Here is a 22,756-nt window from a genome sequence, read left to right as displayed (position 1 = left end):
GAGGGAAGGTGGGCAGGACAAAACGGGGACAAAGCCAGCACTCTCTGCAGCCCCTGTGGCAGGGCAGGTGGGTGTCATGAGCACCCTCTGCACGAGGAGGAGGAGGAGGAAGGCTCAGCCAGCACAGCTCAGGATTGTTGGGAATGTTCTGACCCCTGCTTTGCTCCTGGCCAGGATTGCCAGGAGTTATCCCGGCCATTGCCATGACCTGGTTGCCTCTGAGGGGTGTGGGCAGTGCTGCTGCCTTCAAGGATTTGAAAGATTGCTGAGAGCCTTTGTTTTTTGTTTTTTTTTTCCAAAGAGTTTCAACAGGAAAAAACAGGGACATTTTATTCTTTGCCTCCTTGTTTTTTTGGCTCTGTGGAGCTCACGAGGAGCTTCTGTTCAGGATTTTGCAGCCTGCCCAAAGACTAAAACCATACGGAGGAGCTTGAACCAAGAGCTAGACATTCCTTGCTGAGCACACCTCTTCTGTTTGAGGCTTTTAAGAAAATAAGATGTGGAGGGGAAAAATGACCATGGGAGTCAATAACCCTTGAGCCCTGGGCAAAGCTCCAGCCTGGGAGCAGGGATGTTGCTCCAGTTGTGGTTACAGAGAGAGTTTCTCTGCAAGCATGGAGAAGAATTGAGTGGCAAGAAACGCACTGGGAGGTGCTGCCTGCACCTACGGCTTAATCCACAAAACCTTGGGTGTGGAGCAAAAGCATCCAAGTGCTGGAAAGCACCTCCCTGCCAAGCTGGGGTGGCAGGGCTGCTGTGTCCTCAGGGTGAGTGGCAGGGAATCTGGAGCCAGGAGGTGGAAAACAGGGTGTCAGCTCTGTGCTCACACCTGCTGGGCTGCTGCCCCTCCGGGCAGATGGGCTGTGCCTTCCAGGAGCCATCTGCCAGGGCTGGGAATCAGCCCTGAATTCCAGCTGAGGGCTCTAACAGGCTCCAGCTTGTGCCAGGGGAGCCATCCCAGAATTTGGGGCTTGTGCAGGAGGGGAGCACAGAGTTTCTGGTCTGTTCAGGGGTCTGGATGAGTGCAGAGGGAACAAAGCCACACAGACACCAATTGTAGCTCCAGAAGGCAGCACGTGAACCTGCAGAATTCCTCTGGCGCAGAATTCCTCTGGCACTGAATTCAACAGGCACAACCTTCCTCTGTCAAGTGGATGAAGGCAAGGAGGAGGGACTGCAGGGACAGCAGCCACCCTGAGTCTATTTACCCTGCAGGGAAAAAGTGGAAGTGTGAAAAGTCTCTCCTTGCAGGGGGTGAGGAATAATCCCCCCTCTTATCTGCAGGGGAAAGACGAAAAGCCTCGGGGTTTATCTGGCAGCAGGATTTGTGAAACATTCCAATGGCTGCTGCTGGGGATGGATTTTCCTTGGCCCCTGGGCTGGAAGGACCCACGAGCAGCAGGAATCACCCAGGGCTGGTTTCAGACACTTCAAGCTGAACTGAGAACAGGTTCACAGATAAAGGATTGTCACCCCAGAGTCCCCAGGGAGGTCAGATCAGGGAACAGCTGGAAATCAGCTGAGCCTGGGAAGTTCTGGGAAAGAGAAGTAGGAATGCTGGGGCAGGGCTGTGCTCAGGACATGTGCTGGTCAGGGTGAGCAGATCCATGTCCCTGACTCGCTGGGCTGTCACCACCTGGGGACAGCAGTTAACCCAGGCCAGCTGTGCAGGATGGAGGCACAGCTGTCCCCAGGGGTCACCCTGTCTGTGCCACCAGGCTGAGGTCACTCACTTAATCTGCAAATACAGACTGCAGGCTACTGACGTGTTCTGGTGGGCTTTGGTTAATGTTTTGCAAAAGCCACTGTTCCCAAGGTTGCTGGCAGCCCCAGCAGTGTTGCACATGGACAGAAATGATGGGATAGTGACATGGTTTTCTGATGCAAAATAAAATCCATTTTCCCAAGACTGAAGCTGGGCTGCAGCTCTGCCAATTGCCCTCCTCACCCCACAACAGAGCAGGGCCAAGTGCTCTCCTGCACCTGCAAAAAGCCAAAGGGCACTGTCTAAGGGACTCTGCGGCATTTTAGATTTAAAAAAATGGCTCAAGAATGAAGGAAATGTTTCCATGGTGCTTGGAGAAAAGGGGGATGAGGCACCAAGCTACCTGGCAGCAGCATGGGGCAAGGGTAAGCTTTTGGAGTCAGTCAGAGTTTATGGGCACTGCAAAACCCCACAGAGCACTGACCTTACTGACTGTAAACAGGCAGCTCCTCTCTGCCCTGGCCTTACCAGGAACTCAATCTTTGCTCCTGGGGTGGGTCTGTTCAGCTGAACGTGGTTCCTGGAGGGACAAACACCCCTGCTGGGGCTGGGCTGTAATATTCCCCAGTGAGCCATGCTCTCCTTTTCCCCATTCTCAGGTTATTTTTAATTCCCCTCCCCATTCTCTGCTATTTCTCCTTCCTCTCCCCACTCTTGCTTCCTCCCCATGGATACAGCCTTGGAGAACAGCTCCTGCCTGTGCTGCCCACCAGGATTTCCAGCGCCCTGCTCTGCTGAGGCAGGACCTGGCTGGTGCTTCACTGCAGTGACTGTTTTAGGATGCTATAAAATACCAGTCGGTGGCCGCATGCAGAAGAGGTGGTGATGGTGGTGTCTTATTTTCTATTTTGCATCATGTCTGGTGTCTGATCAGGTGTCTGATCGTGATGGAGACAGCGCAAGAGACACAGCGGGTGTGGGCAGGGTGGGAAACCGGTCGAGAAAACCAGAGAACAGCCGGTGAGTGCAGGGAGCTGCAGCCGGGCTGGGAAGGATGGGGTGAGTGCAGTGCGGGTCCTGCCGGGCTCTGTGCGCTCTGCCTGGGCACTGCGGGGAGCTGGGGATGCACGGAGGGCAGGGAGATCCCAAAGGAAGGGGGACAACCGAGCTGTGCGCTCCCCCATCAGACACACACAGCTCCCACAGCAGGGAAATCAACCCGGGGCGGTTTTTGGCTGTCCCGCAGCGGAGCAGGGAGCTGGAGAGCCTCACTAGGTGTCAGCAGAGCCCCGCTGCCGGCGCTGCCCCGGCGCGGCTCGCTCGGAGCCGTGACCATCTTTGGTAGCGCAACCCGGGCAGGAAGCGGCGGCGGCTGTTTCTCCTCCTTCCTTCCCATCCTGTCAACGTGTCGCAGCTCTCACCGGGAGCGTTTCTCCGCACAGACCCCCGGCTCCGAGGGAGGATCCGAGCCCCTCTCCGGCGCTGCCGAAAACACAAAGCTGCAATCCCAACCGCTGCCTGTTCCCTAGCCACGGCAGCAAACCCCTTTTGGGAACAAGTCCTGCCCTGATGGCAAAAGCAGGGAGCGGAGCCTTCTGTGGGAACAATCCGTGCCGACTCCAGGGATCTCCTCCTCCGTCCAAGTTGTTTTTCCCGTGACCACCCCAGTCTCGGTCTCTCTAGCCACAACGCTAGGACGGTATTTATCCCCACTCGGGGGTCTGTGAGCCCAAAGCTCCGAAGTGCTCCATCGCCCTGGAAGCACAGGAGCCTCGCAGGAATTTTGTGATGCTTGGGATGAGCCAGCAATGACAACCACCCCTGGCACAGAGCATCCAGGCCCACCCTGGGGACCCAGGGGACAGTCCCAGCCACATCTCCAGGACCCCAACCTCCAGCCTAGCCCCTCTCCCCGGGTGCCCACACCTTTTCGGGGGGTCCCAGATCTCCTGAGGACCCCGCTGCCCCAACAGCCCCTCTCTAGGGGTCTGCAGTTCCCCCTCGGAGGGAATCCCAGCAGCCCCAGCTGGAGCTCTCCATCTCCCCAGCCCCTCTCTGTGAGCTCCGAGCACCACGTGCGCTCCGGAGCCACCCAGCCGCTCCCAGGGGTCGCCGTTCTCCCGGGGGTCCCGAGCCCCGTCCGGCCCCGCCCATCGCCTAGACCACGCCCCTTGCCCCGCCTCCTTTCTATTCCGCCACGCCCCCACCTCCCTCCGCCAATCGCAGAGCAGCACCGGCAAAGAAGCCCCGCCCTCCTACTCCACCCCCTCCAGCTTTGACCACGCCCCTATCCCAATCCGCCAATCGCGCCGCGGCGGCTGCGGCGAAGCCCCGCCCCTCGCCGCGCCGCGCCGCGCGCACCGTGCGCACATCCGGCGCGCGGGGCGGGGGCCGGAAGCGGCGGGCGCGGCGGTGCTGGGCGGCGCCGGGAGCGGCGGAGCGGGAGCGGCGCGAGGTGAGCGGGCGGCGGAGCCGGGACGGGGCCGGCTGGGAGCGTGGGGGCGAGCAAGGAGCGGCACCGGGACGCGGCCGGAGCTGGGGGGCGGTGCTGGCGGGAGTGAGCGGCGGTCGGCACCGGGATACGGCCCGGCCGCGGGGGCGGTGCTGGCGAGAGAGAGCGGGGAGCGGGAGCGGCAGCGGGCACAGGGCAGGGCGCACGGCCCAGCCCCGGGTGCAGTGCCGCCCGAGGTGAGCGGGGATCGGGCCCGAGCACGGCCCAGCGCGGGGAGGTGAGCGGGGCGGGGAGCGAGCACCGGGGGGACACCGGGGGGACATGCCCGGGGCAGGCACCGGGCGGTGGGTGCCGGTGGAGCTCCGCACCGCCCCGGCGCGGGGATGCCGGTCCGAGAGGCGGGAGGAGCCCGGCCCGGTTGCGGGGCAGATCCCCTAACCGCGGTGCTTTGGGTTAATTTGGGCACAGAACGGTGCGAACTCCCCCGCGGGGCTCTTACCGGGGGTCACACCTTACCGGGGCCGCACCGACTCACCGGGACAGGCAGGGCTGTGCGGGCTGACCGATCCGGCTGTTGCCCGGTGTGCCGCAGCCTGCAGCGAGGGTTTTTGTGCTCCAACCCTGCGGTGCCATCCCCGCCTGCCCGGGGAGGTTCCTGTGCTCAGCCTGTTGCTGATTCCTCCTCTGCCTTTTGCGGTTTGGTGGTGGTTGGGATGGGATAAATGCGGGATTCCTTTGGATTCTGTGATAGAGAAACGGAAAAAATAGTAACAATGAGGATGTTTTGCACGTCAAGTGTAAGATTTTGGAATTCCCCCAGACCTGTGCTGCAGATGCCCTGGAAAAAACAAGAATCTCTGGCATCAAGACACTGCTGTATGCCCATTCCCTTCCAGAGGCGATCCTCGTGTCCCTGGAATATTGCTGAGCTTTCTGAAAGCCAAAAATACCCCCTATTATTCGTGCAGAAAGTTCAGCCAAGCGGCCCGTGCTGGAGCAGGCACAGGAGGGATGCTGAGCAGCTTCCCTGCTCGGAATTCCTGATATGGAGCTTGGTGCAGCATCCAATTCAGCTCAGATCCCAGATCCTTAGTTACTTCCCCGGTGGATTGGTTGCCCTGACAGGGAAAGGAAGTGAGAGGAGTGTAGCAACAGAGACTGGCAAGTGAAATCTCCTAATTCAGATAATTGTGCTGAAAAAGGAGCCTTTGCTCCGGTGCTGAGCTTTAACCACCTCTTAAACACCAAATAACGTTTTAAATGGCTTCAGGAGGATTTGTTATATGGGAAAGCTGGGATAGGGGCCAGATGGATTTTTTTTTTTTTTTTTTTTTTAAAGCACTCTTGGTTTTCTAAATAAAGTGGATCTGAAATAGCAGGAGCAGCTACCACGGGTTCTGGCGCAATGTCAGCAAGTATTGTTGGACTATAAACAGCTGAGATCTCTGTCCTGGCAGCTGCTGGGACCAGCAATAGCTGTCTTGTGTTCAGGGCTGCTCCTGACCACTGCCTAAACTCAGGCATTTCACTCCTGTCTTGCTTCAGATAATTCCTGCCTTGATGAGCTGAACTGTTTAAAAAAAAAAAATTCTTTGGGCTTTTGGCAGATATAAATGTTGGAAATCATCTGGTAGCTGATCCCCTGAGATATTCCAGTGTCAGCTCAGAAATAAACTGTGGTATGTTCCTAATTTAGTTGTCCCATCTTTATTTCTTTTGCCTGTAGAAACAGGAAGTAGCTGATGCAAATTCCGTGGTGCTGACAGCAGTTTGTCGGGCTCGGTGCGAGCAGAAGCGTAGGTTTGACTTGCTTTGGCTATAAAACCAACATTTGTGTCTTCCAGAATGTCTAAGAAAGGGCTCAGGTTAATGTGCTGTCTCAGGCAAGGGAATCATTTCATTTATAGTGGTTTTCTGAGAATTTGCTCGCTCTGAGGCTGGGACAGGAAGCTCCTCTTGCTGTGATGTGCAGGGCTGGCTTTGCGGTAACTGTTATTTTTCCCAATAAATTCCCTTTCATTTATTGCTCTGCCCAGTGCATCACAACAGCCTGGCTGGGGATGCAGCCTGTTTGTGGCACAGCGTGTCCAGAGCCCTGTTCCCAGGCTGTGATGGGAATAAAGGGCAGTTGATAGATGAACAAATGTGCTGTGAAAAGCAATGGCCCCTCTGGCCGTGGGTGAAATGTGTGTTCGCTGCTTCCGCTCCATTGGGAATCAAAAGTTCAATTGAATTTAAACAAGACCTGGATTTAAAGCCTGTGTTGTGGTCCCAGAAGGGAGAGCTTCATCTTCACTCTGTCAGCCAGGGAACTCCAACCCTGCCCAGGGAGCTGGAAAAGTCTCCCTCATCCCTTTGGAGCACAGGGTGATGTGCAGAGCAAAAATGACTCCTGGATGCTCTGTAGAACAAAAATGACTCCTGGATGATCTGTGTGTCTCATCTCCCTCTTTAGAGAATGAAAATGAGATCTGATTGTTTGCACTGAGAACTGTGAAGTCAATTTGTCACTTTCTGTCAAATTATTTTGCATTCAAACAGGCCAGTAGATGAAACACCGATTAGGTGCAGCCCAGGCAGGTCTGCTTTGTGATTGTTTTTATTTTCCTTGCTAAATGTTAATCTCTGGGTTGCAAACTCTGATTTAATTACAGCTCAATCTTTTTATTTCATTCCATATGGGTATCCAGGCAGCAGAAATAGCTGCATCCACAGGGCAAAGAGCACAGGGAGGGTGAGTCAAGAGGAAGGACTGATATCCAGGACTTCAGGTTGCCTGCACTTAGCTCTCATTTCGCTGCCAATTTACCAACTGACTTATCTTTTAAGTTGCCCTAATGCCACCCATTAAAAGGAAATTAAAATGAGTTCAACCATCTGCCTGACAGCACCAGGTTTGCAGAGCTGGTATCGAGCACTGGGAGTTTATGGCTCAAGAAGAACAAGGAAGGACTTGTCAAATGGCAGGGAGAGTGGAAGGAATGGGAGTCCCAAGGAAAGCAGTGATTTCAGGACATTATTCCCACCCATGATGCGCTGTGCTCCCTGCAGCAGCCCGTTTTACTGCTGAGGGTAGGAAGCAGCCTTCCATCTGGACTTTCTGGTTGGTAATCCTGATTTGAGCTGCAGTTTTCGACTGGGTAATGGGGCTGATCAGATTAGAGCCTCGCCTGGAATGTGGTGAGGGATCAGTGGTGCAGAACAGCAGCTTTGTCCGCCCGGCCAGCCCGGTGTCCTTCCCTGTGCCACATCCCTCTGCCTCGCCGCTCTCCCAGCTTGGCAGAGCTTCCTTAACAGGTGGCTCTTTTGGGGGAAAAACCCACACTTTTGGAGCGTGCTGGGAGCGGGGGAGGCAGAGCCCAGCTCTTTCTTGGCTGTGCTCCCACGGGAAGACGTGGATGCAGCAGGGAACGGAGGATCTGCGGTCGGGGTTTCTACATCGCTCAGAATTAAAGAAGCAGAGCTGTTCATTACTGTGATGACAGGGATGACTGCCATGGGGTTTCAGCTTCTCTGGACTCTCTTTCTTTGTGTATCTGGAAGCCATCCAGTCCAGTTTTATGCACAGTCTGTCCTCTGGCTCACTCTTGGACAGAGGAGGAAACCGCTCTCTTCCTCTTGGAAGGGGGGGTGGCCTCTCCCCTGCCCCCTGCAGCAGAGCTGCCTCTCCTGATGCAAGCAGGCAGAAGAGGGGTGGAAAATGGCCCTGTTTGTCTTGTGACATCAGTGCTGGGCTCATGACTAATGCTGGATCTGCCCCACATCCTCTGGAAACTAGGTGAAAACGTGCACTTTGAAGCTGGGCTCAGAGGGCTTGTGAACAAAAGCAAAACTCGAGTGAGAACTTAAGGTTTCCTTTCAGAGGGGATCCAGTGTCGGTTCAGCTGAGTAAACCCTGCCTTCCTCTTCTGAGCATTCTAGGGAATGTTTTGGGAAGGACCCCCTCCTCCAGGCAGGGATTTGAGAAGGAAGCTGTGTCCAGGACACAATCGTGATTCAGGCTGTAAAGTCTTTTGATGAGTGGTGATAAGATAAAAATGCCATTGGTGACTTTGCTGCTCCCTCCCTGCATTCCCTGGGCATTACTCTGCTGGGAGCATGACCTGTCTTGTTGCTTGGTGCAAAGCAGTAATTAATGGAAAGTTTATATGGCTTTTAAGACTTTTCCAGATGAGATGCAGCAAATGGCTTGCGTGCCTGAGTCTCTTTCCTGTGCAGAGGCTGCAGAGGAGGTTCTGCAGACACCAGAGCTGCAGAGGAAGAACAGGAGCGCGTTGTTGCAGAAGCAGCTCTGCCGCCTCAGCTCGTGCAGCTGCTCCCCTTGGCGTGTGCCAGGGTGGCTCAGGCTCTGTGCTGGAGTGATGCTGGGCTTACAGATGCTTCTGGGGGGAAGTCAGGACTCCAGGAGGTCCTTCCAGATGCATTTGGAGAATCAAACCCAGTAGTTTTCACCTGGAGTGTGTGAACTGGCACCAGAGCAGTTGAGCTGTGTGGTCACAGCTGGGACTTTGGCCAGGGACTGACTGCAGTGAGAAACTGGGCAGACCTTTGTGTCACTGAGAGGTGTCACTGCGAGGTTAGAAGGTGGAAGTTTCATGTCCTTACACATGTAAGGAGTCCTTAAAATGGAATAGAAGCTATTAAGGAGCAAATGTGGCAACAGCGAGTGGCTGTTGTGTAACCCAGCTGTCTTTGCTAATGTGAGGGTACATTGCTGGCCATCATCAGGGTGCAGAGCTGAGCAGGAATTACTCTCCTGGAACTGGTAGAGCTTGTACCAGACAGCCCATAAACCCTCTCTGGCATGTGAGGATGGAAGTAATTGTGTCCTGTCTGTGCAGGTTGTGGACAGCAGCAGACATGGAGAGGCTGGTTGAGCGGCTGGAGAAGGCTGTGGAGCGCCTGGAGACAGTGTGCCAAGGGCCTGGCATGTGTGGAGAGAGCTCTGCCAAAGGTAAGGCCCCAAGCACCTGCCAGGGCAGTCCCAGCTGTGCAGAGCTGGCACAGGGCACACTCTGGGAGAATTGGGCAGGGGAGGGTGAAGTGAGGGTGGCAGAGGCTCCTGCGCAGGCGTGAAGGGCTGTGGTTGCTGCCCTGTGAAGATAAAAACTCGCTGTGGCTGCAGCACTTCCTCAGCTCCGGGCTGAGCCTCCTGCAGGTGGGAGGTGCAGCCCGGGGGTGTGGCAGCCTGGGGGATGCTCCTGGTGATGTCGTGCTCTGGTTCTTTGTCCCCAGGAGTGGCTCAGTACGTGCAGGCTTTCGATGCCCTTCTGGCTGGGCCAGTGGCCGAGTACATCAAGATCAGCAAAGAAGTCGGCGGGGATGTGCAGACGCATGTAAGTTCTCGTGTTCTCCCTCTGCTCTAGAGATGCTGCTGCTGCAGGGCTGGAAGGGCCAAGTTTGCTGTCAGTCTCATCCCTTTAGCACTGCATCCCAGGATCTTTATAATCCCTGAGGATTCAAAGCAGATTCCCAGATTACCTCCAGCACATTGCCACCTACATGCACATGATTCAAACCTTCTCTTGGAAATCCGTGGGAGTTAAATGTCTGGCTCTGTACAGACCTTGGTGCAGGCCTTTAGGAGGCCTGAAAACTCCCGAGCCCTGAGCTGTGACACTCTGCTGAGGTTTCTCTGGGTTTCTCCAACAATGTGCTTTGAGATGAGTGTAGCTGGCTCCTCACTGTGGGATGATTTGTTACCATGGCACAAGGGAATTTCTGTCTCATGTTGGTGTCTATCCTCAGGCTGAGATGGTCCATGCAGGCTTGATGAGCGAGAGGGCTCTCCTGGTGGTGGCATCTCAGCATCAGCAGCCAGCAGAGGTGAGTGTGGGAAATCACTGACCCCCTCAGGGTCAGGGTTGGCTATGAGTGATGGGGAACCTGGGCTGTCACAGCTGGGCCAAAAGAGGAACTGGAAGAGGACTGGGGAACTTGCTGAAAGCATTAACTGCTCCCTCAATACTGGGCAGAATCCTGGATGTTGATTCTGAGAGCTGCAGAACTGGCATTTTCCAGCAAGTGTTCTGGAGCTGTCAGAGCACCCTGGGGGTGTCACCTCACAGCCTCTGTCTCCAGTTTCACCTGGCACCAGCTCTGCTCAATCAGTGTTCCCTGAGAACCTGCAGACAGGATCCTGTCTGAGCCAGGAGCCACCCTGGGATTTGTGTAGCTCATGCTTTTCATTATGTGATGCTCAGAGACTTTGAGGCATCAAACTCCTCCAGGAGCAGAACAGACACTTGTCTCTACTGAATGGCCTCTGAATAATCGCTGGGCTTTTAGGATTGATTTGTCCTTAGCAAGTAATTTAACACTTTACCCTGGGCTGCTGCTTCTCAGCAGGATGTGTGGCTGAGAATCTGATCCTGAATGCATTGGCTTTTCCCTGCTGAGAACTGTTTTTCTTGAGCAACAGGATCCCACCTCGCTTTTCTTTGCAGTTATTATCTCACTCAGTCATGGCTTCTACTGTTACATTGTGGGAGCTGGATTTCTGTGCTCCTTTCCTATTCACTGCAAAATAGATCTGCATCTCTTTTACCCAAAATCAGCGTTGGAGGGTTGTGATATTTCACCAGCCTTGCTGGGATGCAGCTCTGTGTAGCCTCTAGCCTGAGAAGCTGCTTTTAAATCCCACGGACACGTTATTTAAATAAAGGATTATGAACAAAGAACAGCCTTAATCTAGGGTAGCTCTTTGTGCAGATTGTCTGGCAGGAGTCTAATTCTGGAGCAGCCAGTTTAAAATGCAAAATGTGTGAACTCTCAGTGCTTGTGGTGAAGAATTTCCCCACCCTGTGACTGGAATGTGGCACTAGGCTGGAGATTCTGAAAGTATGTCCTGGCCAGCGGTGCTTGGGACCTCTCAGTTTTCATCTAAACAGAGGAAAAGGCAGCAAAAGGAGAAGCTGTGGCTTTGAAAAGCAAGTTTTGCCCAAATTTGTCCCTCTCTGCTGCCACCAGCAGGAGACTTTCTGATGCTGAAGGAAGGAAAAGTTGCCTAAGAGGGATCTCTGGAAACATAGAACTGGCTCTTTGCTGTGCTCTGACCCCAGAGCACTTCTGGCACTTCCAGTCAGCATTCCAAGGGAACAGCACACAGGAACAATTTTTACCATCCAAATACTAAAAGATTGACTTGAGAAATAACTGGAATTTTGAAGTCTGGCTTGATGGGGGTGACCTTTGAACGTGCTGTGACTCTAATTATTGGGCAGGGCTGTAGGTGCCAAACCTGCTGAGCACCTCTTTCTCCGAGGGTTCGTGGAGGAGAGGAAAAATTTAAAAAACAGTCTTGGAACAAAAGAACCCAGGAAAGGCAAATGCTATTTCTGTCCTCGTTACTAACAAGCTTTGTCAGTGTCTCCTGGATTGAACATGAGTCACAGTTCTTGGCGTTCTCCCATAGCACCAATCCGATGGGAGCAATGACTTCAGCCCTGGAGGAGCTGGGCTGTGGGACCAAGATCAGTTTAGAGAGGGCAGGGCCTGGACAGGAGCTGTAGCAGTCACTTGTGCCAGTTGGAATCCTCTTCAGAGTGGCCATCACCTCAGCTGTGCAGCCATTCCAGAGCCATGCTAACTAATCTCCTGAACTGTTGCTGTCCCTCTGTGTTGTGCAGAATGCGTTCTCAGCGCTTCTCAAACCCATCTCGGAGCAGATCCAGGCGGTGCAGAATTTCAGGGAGAAGAACCGTGGCAGCAAACTGTTCAATCACTTATCAGCAGTCAGCGAGAGCATCCCAGCCCTGGGCTGGGTGGCCATGGTAAGGACTCCAGTGGGAAGGGGTTTTCCTTGGGCTGGTGGGAAGAGTTTGGCTCCCTGGTGGGCTGTTTGGTGCTGATGTGTTCTCTCTGCTCTAGGCTCCAAAGCCTGGTCCTTATGTGAAGGAAATGACTGATGCTGCCATGTTTTACACCAACCGGATCCTCAAGGAGTACAAGGATGTGTAAGTTCACCCTTTATCTTGGAGATGTTGTTGAACTCGGCCAGCTGGGTGTGCAGGGGCTGCTCCAGCATCTGACCATGGCCACCTTGGCCTTTAATTCCTCCTTCTTTGATCTCCTTGTGTTCTCAGAGATAAAAAGCAAGTGGACTGGGTGAAAGCTTATCTGAGCATCTGGACAGAGCTGCAGGCCTACATCAAAGAGTACCACACCACAGGGCTGACCTGGAGCAAAACAGTGAGTGCTGGCTCCTCTGGGGCGAGCCTGGCAGAGTCACTGCGGCAGAAACAGAGCTTGTGCAACTGCCTTTCCTCTTTGCTGCCCTTCCAGGGTCCTGTAGCCACAGAAGGGGCTAAAGCACCACCTGCCCCCCCAGCTGGGGTTGCACCTCCTCCTCCAGGGCCTCCCCCTCCTCCTGCCCCCATGAGCTCCAGCACAGACGACTCAGCGTCGCGCTCGGCGCTCTTCGCCCAGATCAACCGGGGAGAAGGGATCACCTCGGGTATGTGGAGGGGCACAGGGAGGGAGGGAACTGCTGTGCTGCTGCTCCTTGTTGTGCTGCTGGTGCTTGTTTTGTTACTGGTCCTTGTTTTCCTGCCATCCCTCAATGCACCTGCTTAAAAAGTACTTAAAAACCCAACTGGTCCCAGTCTGGGGCTGGCAGCCAGAGGCAGTGCTTTCCCAGGACAAAGGGAGCACACCTGGGGAGAACTCTGACCCTCTTCTGGCAAATGTTACAAGACATGACCCTCTGGCTGGAATGGAGACTGAGCCCTTTGGTTGTCTGCATGACTCCACTACAAAAAGTACAATTTTGCACCTATTGTTTGCATAAATCTTCTCCCTTTTTTGTGCTACCTGGGCAACACATCAGGACAGAGGTGAGGTGCTGGGCTCAGGGCTTTTTCCAGCTGCAGGGTGGAAGAGCTGGCACACTCTGGTTCTGTGGTTCACGTTGTGTTCTTGTCAATATTGCACCAGCATTTCCTGCTTCCTCCTTCCCTTCCTGTCACTCACACTTGGGCTCAACTTAGGCCCAGTCTCAGGAGTTTACTTGCATTTGGAGAAATGTTATCATGATTTTTGTAGTCACTGGTGTTCGTGGAGCTGCATTCCTGGGTCTCAGGTTTGGCCTCTCTTGCAGGCTTGAGGCACGTCTCAGATGACATGAAAACCCACAAGAATCCAGCCCTGAAGAACCAAGGGGGCCCCCTGAGAAGTGGCCCCAAACCTTTCACTGCTCCCAAACCAGCCTGTAATGCTAATCCCTCCTCGAAGGCACCTCCATTGCTAGAATTAGAAGGCAAAAAGTGGAGAGTGGTGAGTGCCTGGTGCTGGCAGAAGTGGGTTGGAGGGATGGGAGCTGTGGAGAAGGGAACTGGGCTCTTCTGGAGACCTTTCTCTAAGAGGCACCAGCCTGAAGGTACTTATTTGCTTTTAAAGGGATTTTAATGGATTAATTGCTCTGCATTCAGAAAATGAAGTGTGTTCTCCCTGCCTTTTCAGGAAAACCAGGAGAATGCCACTAACCTGGTCATCAGTGACACAGAGTTGAAGCAGGTAGCATATGTTTTCAAGTGCACAAACAGTACACTCCAAATCAAAGGCAAGATCAACTCCATCACCCTTGGTGAGTGGGGAAAACCCTGAAAGCTGCTTCTGCCTGCTGGTGTGTGTTTGCAGAAGCTGAACTCTCCAAAATCCTTGTGATCTGATCTGCTTTTCTTTGCAGATAACTGCAAGAAGCTGGGTCTGGTGTTTGATGACGTGGTGGGCATTGTAGAGATCATCAACAGCAGGGATGTTAAAGTTCAGGTGAGTGAGCTCTTCTCAGTGCTGTGTCTGGAATAGTTGTATTTCCAGATCAGGAATGTGCAGCTGTGGAGAATATCCATGAAGCACCATCTTCCCTTGGGAAAGGGCAGAAATTTGCCTTTTTAAGCTGTTTCAGGGCTTGGGGTAAGAGCTGAGGCTCTGTGAGGTAGAAAACAGGTTTGGCTGCCAAAGCAGGAGCCCAGCAGTAGGATTTATTCCAATTCAGTTTGGGGATCTGATTTGGGATGGTCAGTTTGCCCCAGTGTTGGCTTGAGTATTACTCTAAAGAGACCAAACCAAGAAACTGGGGACAATTTCAAACAAAAACTTCAGATTTTTGCTAAAGGTGGGAATATCGAATCCCATGCATCTGCTACAGGGAGGGCTTGGAGTCAAACCTCTTGCCTTGAAGGAAAACACACCCAAAAAATGCTGTGGTTGTCCAGTTCAAGCTAATTCTGCTCTGGCCCTGCCAGGTCATGGGTAAAGTGCCAACGATTTCCATCAACAAGACAGATGGGTGCCACGTGTACCTGAGCAAGAGCTCCCTCGACTGCGAGATCGTCAGTGCCAAGTCCTCGGAGATGAATGTCCTCATCCCCACCGAGGGAGGGGACTTTGTAAGTGCTGCTTTGGAATCCTTCTGGAGCTCTGCTTGGAGCTGGAGGATGCAAGAGCTGGGTTTTGATAAAGCCCTGTGGAGAATGTGGGTAGCAGGGAGGTCTGGAGGGGTAATTCCTAGAGTTTGGAGGTTGTGAATGAAGATCTGATTTAAAAAGCAAAAAATGTTGTCTGTAAATAAGATTTTTGCTGGTTTGTGAGAGCTGCTTGTTCCTGGAATCTCTGGGGGACAGGAATGCACCAGTGGGGTACAAGAGGTAACAGAGCTCAAAGCTAAGAAAAGAAATGCCTGAAGCAGTGGGAGGTAGTAACTAATCTCAGTCATAAACTGATTTTTGACAACAGATTTCTGTTTTTACCCTCCAGACTGAATTCCCTGTCCCAGAACAGTTCAAGACAGTGTGGAACGGTCAGAAGTTGGTTACCACTGTGACAGAAATCGCTGGCTAAGCCGAAAAGCTCCAAGGCTCACGCCCTCCCCTGGCCCTGCTGTGGGACAAATCTGCTTTCAGATGATTCTCTTAGATTTCTTGTACCTTTCTGCTCTCAAACTGCTTCTCTTCTACCCGAGAGACACAGCTGCCTGCCATCACTGAGATTCCTCTGCCTGGGGCTTGGGGTAGGTGGCGGGTCAGTGATTGTCCACCTCTATCAGCAGGAAGGTGTATTTTTCTCTCCCCTTGTCCCATCTAACTGCACCAATCGATCAGAGTCTCGGTGACCTTTCACAGCCAGTCCTGGCAGTTGGCTTTCAGAGTGTTGTTTTTGTATTTGCCTTTAAGCAAAACTGTTCATGTGAGAGGAATGTTGTCCCCTTTTTAACAAGTAACGGTGTCTGTCAGAGTCCACAGTACCAGCTGCTATGGCAGATGTCTTGGGAAGCTCCTGGAAACTGCTCATTCCAGCTCTCTGGAGCAGCTGGTGGCATCCCAGGACATGGGAACGGTTTTGTGGGACCAAAGGCTGAGGACCTGGGCCGTAGCATTCCACCCTGATTACTCTTCCATCATTCCCACTAGCTCAGTGCATTCCTGATTGTGCCATGACAGGAGGCTTTCATTAACCAGTGCCACAGGAAGGCTGCAGCGGTGTCCCCACAGGCACCCAGCAGCCTGGCTGGTAGCTTGGAGCTGAGCACCTCTTATTCCATAAGCCCTCCACCTTCACAAGGGAACCTTTGCCCCAGGGCTTCCTTCTTGGAGCAGCTGAACTCAGGTTCAGTCTTCCAGGACGGTTCTTCTGGACCTGTCCCCTTCCCCAGAGGAAGGGCTTCCTCCATTCCAGGTCAGTAGTGCAGAGTTGTAAATACCCGAGTTGGATCAAGTCGGTTCATCACTCTCTTCCTCATCTGCAATCAGCCCCCATGAAATGAATCCTCCCCCTTTTTTCCCCCCCTGTTGCTTGGCTCTTTATTTTGGTGGAAGCTCTGTAGTAGCCTCTGTTCCAGGGCCCTGGAGCAGAGTGATGGATCACACAGTACTGTACTGACCCATAAAGGGAGCTGCACGTGCTTTGACCTTCATTTTTCCAACGCCTCGGGTGGCATAAGCATATCTTAAAATGCATTTCTTCTGTAAAGTGTCAATGTTCTTTTTCTCCAGTACAAAACTTACAAAAAAAAAAATAAATATGCAAATTTTTTTATTTTGAAACTGTCCTGTGACTTGTACTTGTCTTCTCCTGAGGCTTGTGAAAAAACCTTTCTTATGTACTTAAGATTATACAGAAGATAGAATAAAGTTAATGCCAACTTGCTCATTACTGTGGCTCTTGTCTCTTTTTGGGGGCACACAGGAGATCAGGCAGGACAAGATGCTCCTCTCTGCCTGACCCTGCCTCGATTGCTTTGAATAATTTCCTAGACTTTCCTCAACTCCTCTGAAATCAGTCAGTAGTTGTCCAATGGTTTTTTTTTAGTTGATTAGATGGAAAGTTCTTTATTGATTTCAGTTGTACAAAAGAACATAAACCAAGCCATTAGTTGAAAACTGTTCAAGCTGTTAATTCTGCTGAATTCCAAACCCTCTTTTTTTCCCCCAGAAACCCCTAAATTTGGCCCTTTTCCCCATCTTGAAGGATAGGCTGCAACATAATTCCCCTGCAACAAACCTCAAAAGTCTTGCTAATCCCTGCACTAGTGAGTTGGGTTAATACTGCCAGTGTGTCCTGCAGGAACAGGGGATGGAGAACAAACCTCTGGCACAGCTGATCCTTTTGCCATCACCCAGGGAGCAGCTCAGCCACAGCTCTGAGAACTCAGGTGGAGTTGCCAGGCTCTGTGCAGGCTGGAGTGTGTCAGAGTCAGTGCAAGGCTCAGCTCAGATGGGGATGCAATTACATCCTGGCAAATCCTGCTGAGCTAAACCCCTCTTGTTCCCCTTCCCCAAATCCCCGCAGGCTTGGATGCAGCAAGTGCTGTTGCACAGTAGCAGCAGTGTTAGTTACAGTGGAAAACCCTCCCCAGTGCTCTCAGAGGAGCTTCACTGGAGGAAGGGGAGGATGCTGCTGTCAAACCACTCTTCTGAGAAGTGCAGGTGGTCCCCTTTCACCCCCAGGAACACCAACTTCCCTGCTTTGTCCATCTCCTGCAGCCCCAGGCGATCCTGCAGAGAGAAGGGGGACATTCCACCTCTGCTCTCCTCGTGGAAGGGGAAAAAGGATTTCAAGGGACTCTTGCAGCAAGGCTTTAAACAGGAGCAGAGCTCATGAAACAGATGCTGAGGGGAGCAGAGCTCATGAAACAGATGCTGAGGGGAATCCTGAGCCAGGCATGAACCACTGTCATTCCCTGGATTTCACCAGTGCCAGGAATGGCTGGAGGGAAATGCCTTCCCAAACAAACAGCTGCTGGCAAGGGGAGGCAATGCCCCAGGAATGACAAGAGCAGAGCTGTGCAGCCTCAGGGACACCAAAGAGTGGACACAGCAGAAGCTCCCAGCCTCCAGAACTCACCTCTTTGTACAGCGAGGTCTCCTGCAGTGGGATGGTCTCCTTGGCTTGGCCACTTTTGTAAAACCCAAACCACTGCCAAGGATAAAAAACAAAGAAACAGCTGCTGAAGGGCTCCCAGGAGCCAAGAAGGCTTCCAGCAGCTTCTGCTGGAGGCAGTGCAGTGTCAGGCCTGTGTCTGTGCCCAGCCTGCCCCTCAACAACCTCCAGTTCTGCCACCAAAGGACAAACCAGAAACAAGGAAGCTCCAAAACCTGTCCTGCCTTCCTCACCTCAGAGATTGGAGGGTCCACCATGGTATCGTTGAGGAACTTCACCATCACAAACTTTTTCAGAGCCATCAGGTTTTTCTTGTAGGTCTCGTTGATGCCCTGGATGGAAGCAAGAGAACAAATCCAAGTCATTGGAAAGGCCAGAGACAGCTCAGGGAAACTGCCTGCTCCAGCCTGCCCTTCACCTTCACTGTCCTTACCCTCTCCTGATTGATGTCAGCCAAAAAGATGCTGTTTTTCCTGTAGTCATCCTCCTTCAGCGGGTCATGCCAATACTCTGCTTGCACCAAGCTGGAGAGGGGAGAAACCAAGCATCAGCCTGGAATTCCAGAGCTGCTCCCACAGCCTGGCCTGAGGGTTGTACTCACTGCTCCTGGACAGACTTGGTGTAGGCTCCCAGATCCAGGGTTTTTCGGATCCAGTCGCAGATGTGGGAGCTCTCCCCGGGACAGCGTGGGAAGCCGTAAACCCCTGGGGCAGGGAGACAGCTCAGTGAGCCAAACTGGAATCCCTCAATCCCTCCTGCTGCCCAAGAACCACCTCTTACAGAGCAGCAGCAGGAATTACCCAGGCAATCAGGCAGCCTTTGGCCCTGCAATCTCATTAGCCAGCCCTCCTGGCCCAGGAGCTGTGGCAGAGATAATGGATGGGGAGTGCTGGATGCTGTCCAGCTCACCTGTAGGATGGCTCCCTACAAATCTTCCCACTCCACTACAAAGAAATACACTCAAGAAGCCATGGAACTTCTCAGGGGAGAGTGTTTGAAATTCATTGCCAGCCACTCTTAACTACACCCCTGTTAAATTCCATTTCATGTCTCCCTTTCCTTGGGGCATTGCCCTTCCAGAGGCTGGTTGTAAAACACCCTCGTGACCCAGAAGGTTCAGTTTCACAAAGGCTTTGATCTGTAGAGATTTCTCACAAAATAACTAATCCCAAGTGCTCCCAAGGTGTGTAAGAATTCTACCCAGACAGTGAGTGAATCCACCCACATACAAAGGTCCCTTTTCACTGCCAGTTAAGCAAGATCAAGATAATGAAATCAGCAGACACTGGGTCAACCAGATCACCAGACCCAGACAATAACAAAGGGACAATTTCATTAATAAGAAAGTGATCAGAGTTTAAGAAAGAGACCCAAAAGGTGCCCAGGAGGTGTGACAGGTGCAGGGGACACTACCTTGGTGCTGTCCCCCGATGGAAATCAGGTTGAGCATGGGAGGAGAAGGACACCTCTGGGCCACAGCCCTCCTGTGGGGGAAGATAAAGGAGCTGAGCACAGCATGCCCAGGCCACAGGTGCAGGTTCTGCGTGGGCTTGGGCACTTGTGTAATTAATAAGTAATGTGAGAGGTAATTAACCCTTCCTGGAAGAGCAGGGCTGCAGAAAACACAACCTGCCTCCTTTGGAGCACTCCTGCCTTTAGGAATTTAGCAGTTTGTGCCTGCTGAGCACTTCTAAAGGGTCTTAAATCAGGCCCTGAACCCAGCAGGAATCGCTGGAGCTGGAGCAGGAGTGCAGACTTACAGGAATTGGCCTCCCTGGGAGAAGCCCATGGCGTTGTAGCCTCCCTTGAGGTGAGGGTCCATGGCGAGCTGGCTGCACACCTCCCTCACCTGGTCGTTCACGTTCATGAAGAAGCTGTTCTCCATATCCTGAGGGATCAGATCAGGATGGATTCATTTGTACCTTTGCCATGGCTGCTGTAATTTTAAACTCTGCAAACATCACTGACATTTGTGGCTTTGAAAGAAGACCTGAGCTTTCACAGGGACAGAACTGAAATTCCAGTTTTGGGACTTCCCTTTATCACATCCTTGTTCCTGCTCTGGTTGGAAAGACTGTTTCATGTGGGACAGTAACATTTCCCCAAACTTCTTCACCACGTGAATCTCTTCAGATTTTGTTTATATATACAAATCTGATATTGTCCTGAGAAATTATTTAAATAAATTCCATAGGACTACAAAAAGCTGTCAAAACCCATGAAGGTGTAGAAGTGTGTAATTTATTACACAAAAGTAAATGAATGTTAGCAAATCGAGAAGCATGGCCAGGGATAAAGCTCTGCTTCAGCACAGCATCTCTCCCACGTATTACCTGGAGTGGTTAGAGTGTGCTAATCAGTGGATTTGCATATTAATCCAATTTAGATCAGGGATTTGTTTTCCAGGGATTTGTTTTTCTGCAGGTATTAGCTGGACTTTATCGGGTTCTACCTGTCAAAGCTGTTTACCTCGCTGAGAAGGAAAAATTAGCAGGGAAAGCACAGCAGGAATCCTTGTGCAATCCTGTCATTACCAAGAACTGCATTAACCTCAGCCCCACCCCCTGCACGCAGTGACACCCGACTTACCTGGATCAGGTTGCTCCCAATCTTGAGGGACAGGACGTAAATCCCTGGTATTTTTTTCTCCACTAGTTTCTGGATGAAGCCCATGCTCACCGGGTTGCAGCAGCTGTCTCCTGCGAGAGGGAACACCGGCACGCACCATCATGCCACGGCCCAGGCCCTCACCTCACCTCCACGAACACACCCCGAGCTCCCTCTGCCACGGCACCGCGAGCTGCTGGCCGAGGAGAGTCAGCAGCTCTCGGCCTTCGCGGAGACCGGCGCTGCGGAGCAGGGGGACACCGGAGCGAGCGTCCCTCGGACCTGCTCGGCCCCCAGCCAAGCCCGGCCGCCCCCGGGGCTGTTGGCGGAGGGTCCCGGCTCACCCATGCCGTGCCAGATCACCAGGGGGGTGGCGGCGGCCGCGGGGCCCAGGCAGAGCCCCAGCAGCGCCAGCAGCAGCACGGCCATCCTGAGCGCCGCCATCTTGGCCGGTCACATGACCCGCCGCCGGCAAGGGGAGGGGCGGAGTCGAATCGGGGGCGTGGCCTATGCCGGGGGCGTGGCCCGGATTTCCCTCCCTTGCGCGGGTTCGAGCCCCGCCGTTCCCCGATCCCACCCAGAAATCCCAAATCCTGTGCCAGCACGGGGCTGGGTCCCGCTCCCCGCCCCGGCACATGGAGCCAGCAAATCCACAACCCCCTGCCTGCGTGTTGTCCACGTGGCACTGCATCCTCTCTGCCCTGCAATCCCTTGGGAATGGGCTGGGGCACATCCTGGCTGGGCTGCTGCCTGATTTCCTCCTTCCTTCCTGATTTCAGCCCTCAGGAAGCTCTTCTCAGCACTGGGTAAGGACAAGCCTTAATCTGCCACCCAGCCTTTCCAACACACTTGTGTGGCCCTTTATAAAGCACTTTCTCATTTCCTCCCAAGAGATCCTGCTCCCAGCTGCCTTCCTGGTGGCTGTGCCTGACCTTGGCTGCAGTTCCACCGTCACTGTGATCCTTCTCATGCTGGCCATGGCAGTAATCAGCATGACAGGGGCAGGCATCAATATCAACCACCAGGATATTGCACGGATGCAAGTGGTGTGACATCTGTGCCCTCCCTGGCTCTGCATCATTCCTGTTCCTTCAAAAAGCCTCTGCAGCTCCTCTCCCCTTTCCCCCTGCAGCTGTTAGCATTGTAAGTTAAGGGGTGAAATAAAGGTTTGAAATCACCCCCACTCTTGCAGGGAAGATCCTAATGTTGCCCAGCATTCCAGGCAGTATTCCTGCAGTGAGGAAAAGGACTGGAAGCACCCACTCCTCTCCTTCTTTGTGACAGTGTCCTGCCTGCCTCACTCAGGAAATCTTTGCTGTCTCTCTCCCCAGATACTCAGGGCTCCTGATGGGAATCACAAATACCTTTGGCATAGTGGCAGGAATTATTGCTCCCACTGCAGCTGGACTTCTCATCAGCCAGGTAACTTGGAGCCGCAGAGCAACAGCATGTCCCTGGAAAAAAACCAAACCTGCTCTCAGCAATGGATTCCTTTCTTTGCACTGAATCAAAAATGACACCAATCCCACCCCCTCTCCCAAAGAAAATGTGTTGTAGCACCTGGCAAAACAGAGCTCTGCACTATTTTAGAGATACAGGGATGACTCAGAACACAGGAAGAGCTCCACATGGGACCCATCTGGATGTATTTGGAGACGGGGAAAGGGTCGAAAGAGTGGGATGAGTGGGAAGCTCTGTGCCAGGCAGGAAAGCTTCCTGAATTCAGCACAGAAATGCCAAGGTAGGAAATATCTCATCAACAAGATGGGGTCTGGCAATTCTTCCCTGTGAGGGTGGAGAGGCCCTGGCACAGGGTGCCCAGAGAAGCTGTGGCTGCTCCATCCCTGGATGTGTCCAAGGCCAGTTTGGATGGGGCTTGGAGCAGCCTGGGATAGTGGAAGGTGTCCCTGTCCATGGCAGGGGTGGAACTGGAAAAGCTTTCAAGTCCCTTCCAACACAAACCATTCCATGATTCTCTGATTCTCTATGTCTGGAGTTGAGCAAAGCTCTTCTGCTGCTGGCAGGAGTCATGAGCAGAGGGGGGGATGAGTTAATGCCATGAAGTGGCAGCAGTGGGGTGGTCACTGCATGGAGATAAAGGGAAGGATGACACCACTGAGCTCTGTTCTTGCCCCTCCAGGATCCCCAGAGCAGCTGGAGCAATTCCTTCTTCCTCTCTGCAGCCCTCAACCTCTTTGGCCTGATCTTCTACACAGTCCATCCAGGACTGGACAAAGGAAGACCCTGCTGTAGAGCGAGAGCCACAAATTTGGGAGGAGAACAGGCAGCACCTTCAGTCCCCTCTGCCCAGCTCCTGATCCCAGTGTGCTCCCCTTGGCCCCGTGATGGCTGCAGTGCCCTCAGCCTCTGCCCATGGGAAGGAGCACTGCAGCATGGACAGAACCCAAACGGGATCCATGGATTGCTGGCAAGCTGGAAGTCAGCCCAGCCTGCAGCTATTTCCAGCGAAGCTGTTCTTAGATGAAGTAAATCCATAATGAAGTGGCAATGTTACTTTTTAACCAGAGGCTTTTCACACCCTCCACACAGAGACTCCTGACACTTTTTTTCTCTTCTTAATGAGACAAGCTGATTATTCATTTATCCTTCATCCC

At 53.0% G+C, this 22,756-nt stretch overlaps 2 protein-coding genes across 2 annotated transcripts; one reads left to right on the top strand and one right to left on the bottom strand.

The window, feature by feature from the left end:
- Positions 1-4,077: 4,077 nt before the first annotated feature.
- CAP1 (cyclase associated actin cytoskeleton regulatory protein 1) lies at positions 4,078-16,307 on the top strand. Its single transcript, XM_085081458.1, has 13 exons — positions 4,078-4,160; positions 8,999-9,111; positions 9,393-9,493; positions 9,906-9,983; positions 11,786-11,929; positions 12,027-12,112; positions 12,242-12,347; positions 12,441-12,612; positions 13,255-13,430; positions 13,617-13,740; positions 13,843-13,925; positions 14,402-14,545; positions 14,913-16,307. Exons 2-13 carry the CDS (start codon positions 9,018-9,020, stop codon positions 14,994-14,996), a joined length of 1,392 nt encoding a protein of 463 aa, XP_084937584.1. The 5' UTR covers positions 4,078-4,160; positions 8,999-9,017; the 3' UTR covers positions 14,997-16,307.
- A 145-nt stretch (positions 16,308-16,452) lies between these two features.
- On the bottom strand, positions 16,453-20,631 carry PPT1 (palmitoyl-protein thioesterase 1). Its single transcript, XM_085081459.1, has 9 exons — positions 20,486-20,631; positions 20,124-20,233; positions 19,295-19,422; positions 18,948-19,018; positions 18,136-18,238; positions 17,968-18,058; positions 17,768-17,866; positions 17,499-17,570; positions 16,453-17,149 (listed from the first exon to the last, which is right to left on the bottom strand). The coding sequence occupies exons 1-9, from the start codon at positions 20,583-20,585 to the stop codon at positions 17,027-17,029; spliced, it is 897 nt and encodes a 298-aa protein (XP_084937585.1). The 5' UTR covers positions 20,586-20,631; the 3' UTR covers positions 16,453-17,026.
- Between the last annotated feature and the right edge of the window lie 2,125 nt (positions 20,632-22,756).

The sequence above is a fragment of the Lichenostomus cassidix genome, chromosome 23 (genome assembly GCF_008360975.1).
Source record: "Lichenostomus cassidix isolate B80296 chromosome 23, HeHo_3.0, whole genome shotgun sequence".
In the NCBI taxonomy this organism is placed as follows: domain Eukaryota; kingdom Metazoa; phylum Chordata; class Aves; order Passeriformes; family Meliphagidae; genus Lichenostomus; species Lichenostomus cassidix.
Note: the sequence above shows the minus strand (reverse complement) of the source record. Positions and strands in the feature narration are given on the sequence as shown.

Coding starts and splice junctions, on each gene's coding strand:
- PPT1 (XM_085081459.1), bottom strand. CDS start 20,585: ATGGCGGCGCTCAGGATGGCCGTGCTGCTGCTGGCGCTGCTGGGGCTC. Junction 19,423..20,123: donor TTGGGAGCAACCTGATCCAG/GTAAGTCGGGTG, acceptor CTGATCCCTCAG/GATATGGAGAACAGCTTCTT. Junction 17,571..17,767: donor TGGACCCTCCAATCTCTGAG/GTGAGGAAGGCA, acceptor TATCCTTGGCAG/TGGTTTGGGTTTTACAAAAG.
- CAP1 (XM_085081458.1), top strand. CDS start 9,018: ATGGAGAGGCTGGTTGAGCGGCTGGAGAAGGCTGTGGAGCGCCTGGAG. Junction 9,494..9,905: donor GCGGGGATGTGCAGACGCAT/GTAAGTTCTCGT, acceptor GTCTATCCTCAG/GCTGAGATGGTCCATGCAGG. Junction 12,613..13,254: donor GGGAGAAGGGATCACCTCGG/GTATGTGGAGGG, acceptor CCTCTCTTGCAG/GCTTGAGGCACGTCTCAGAT.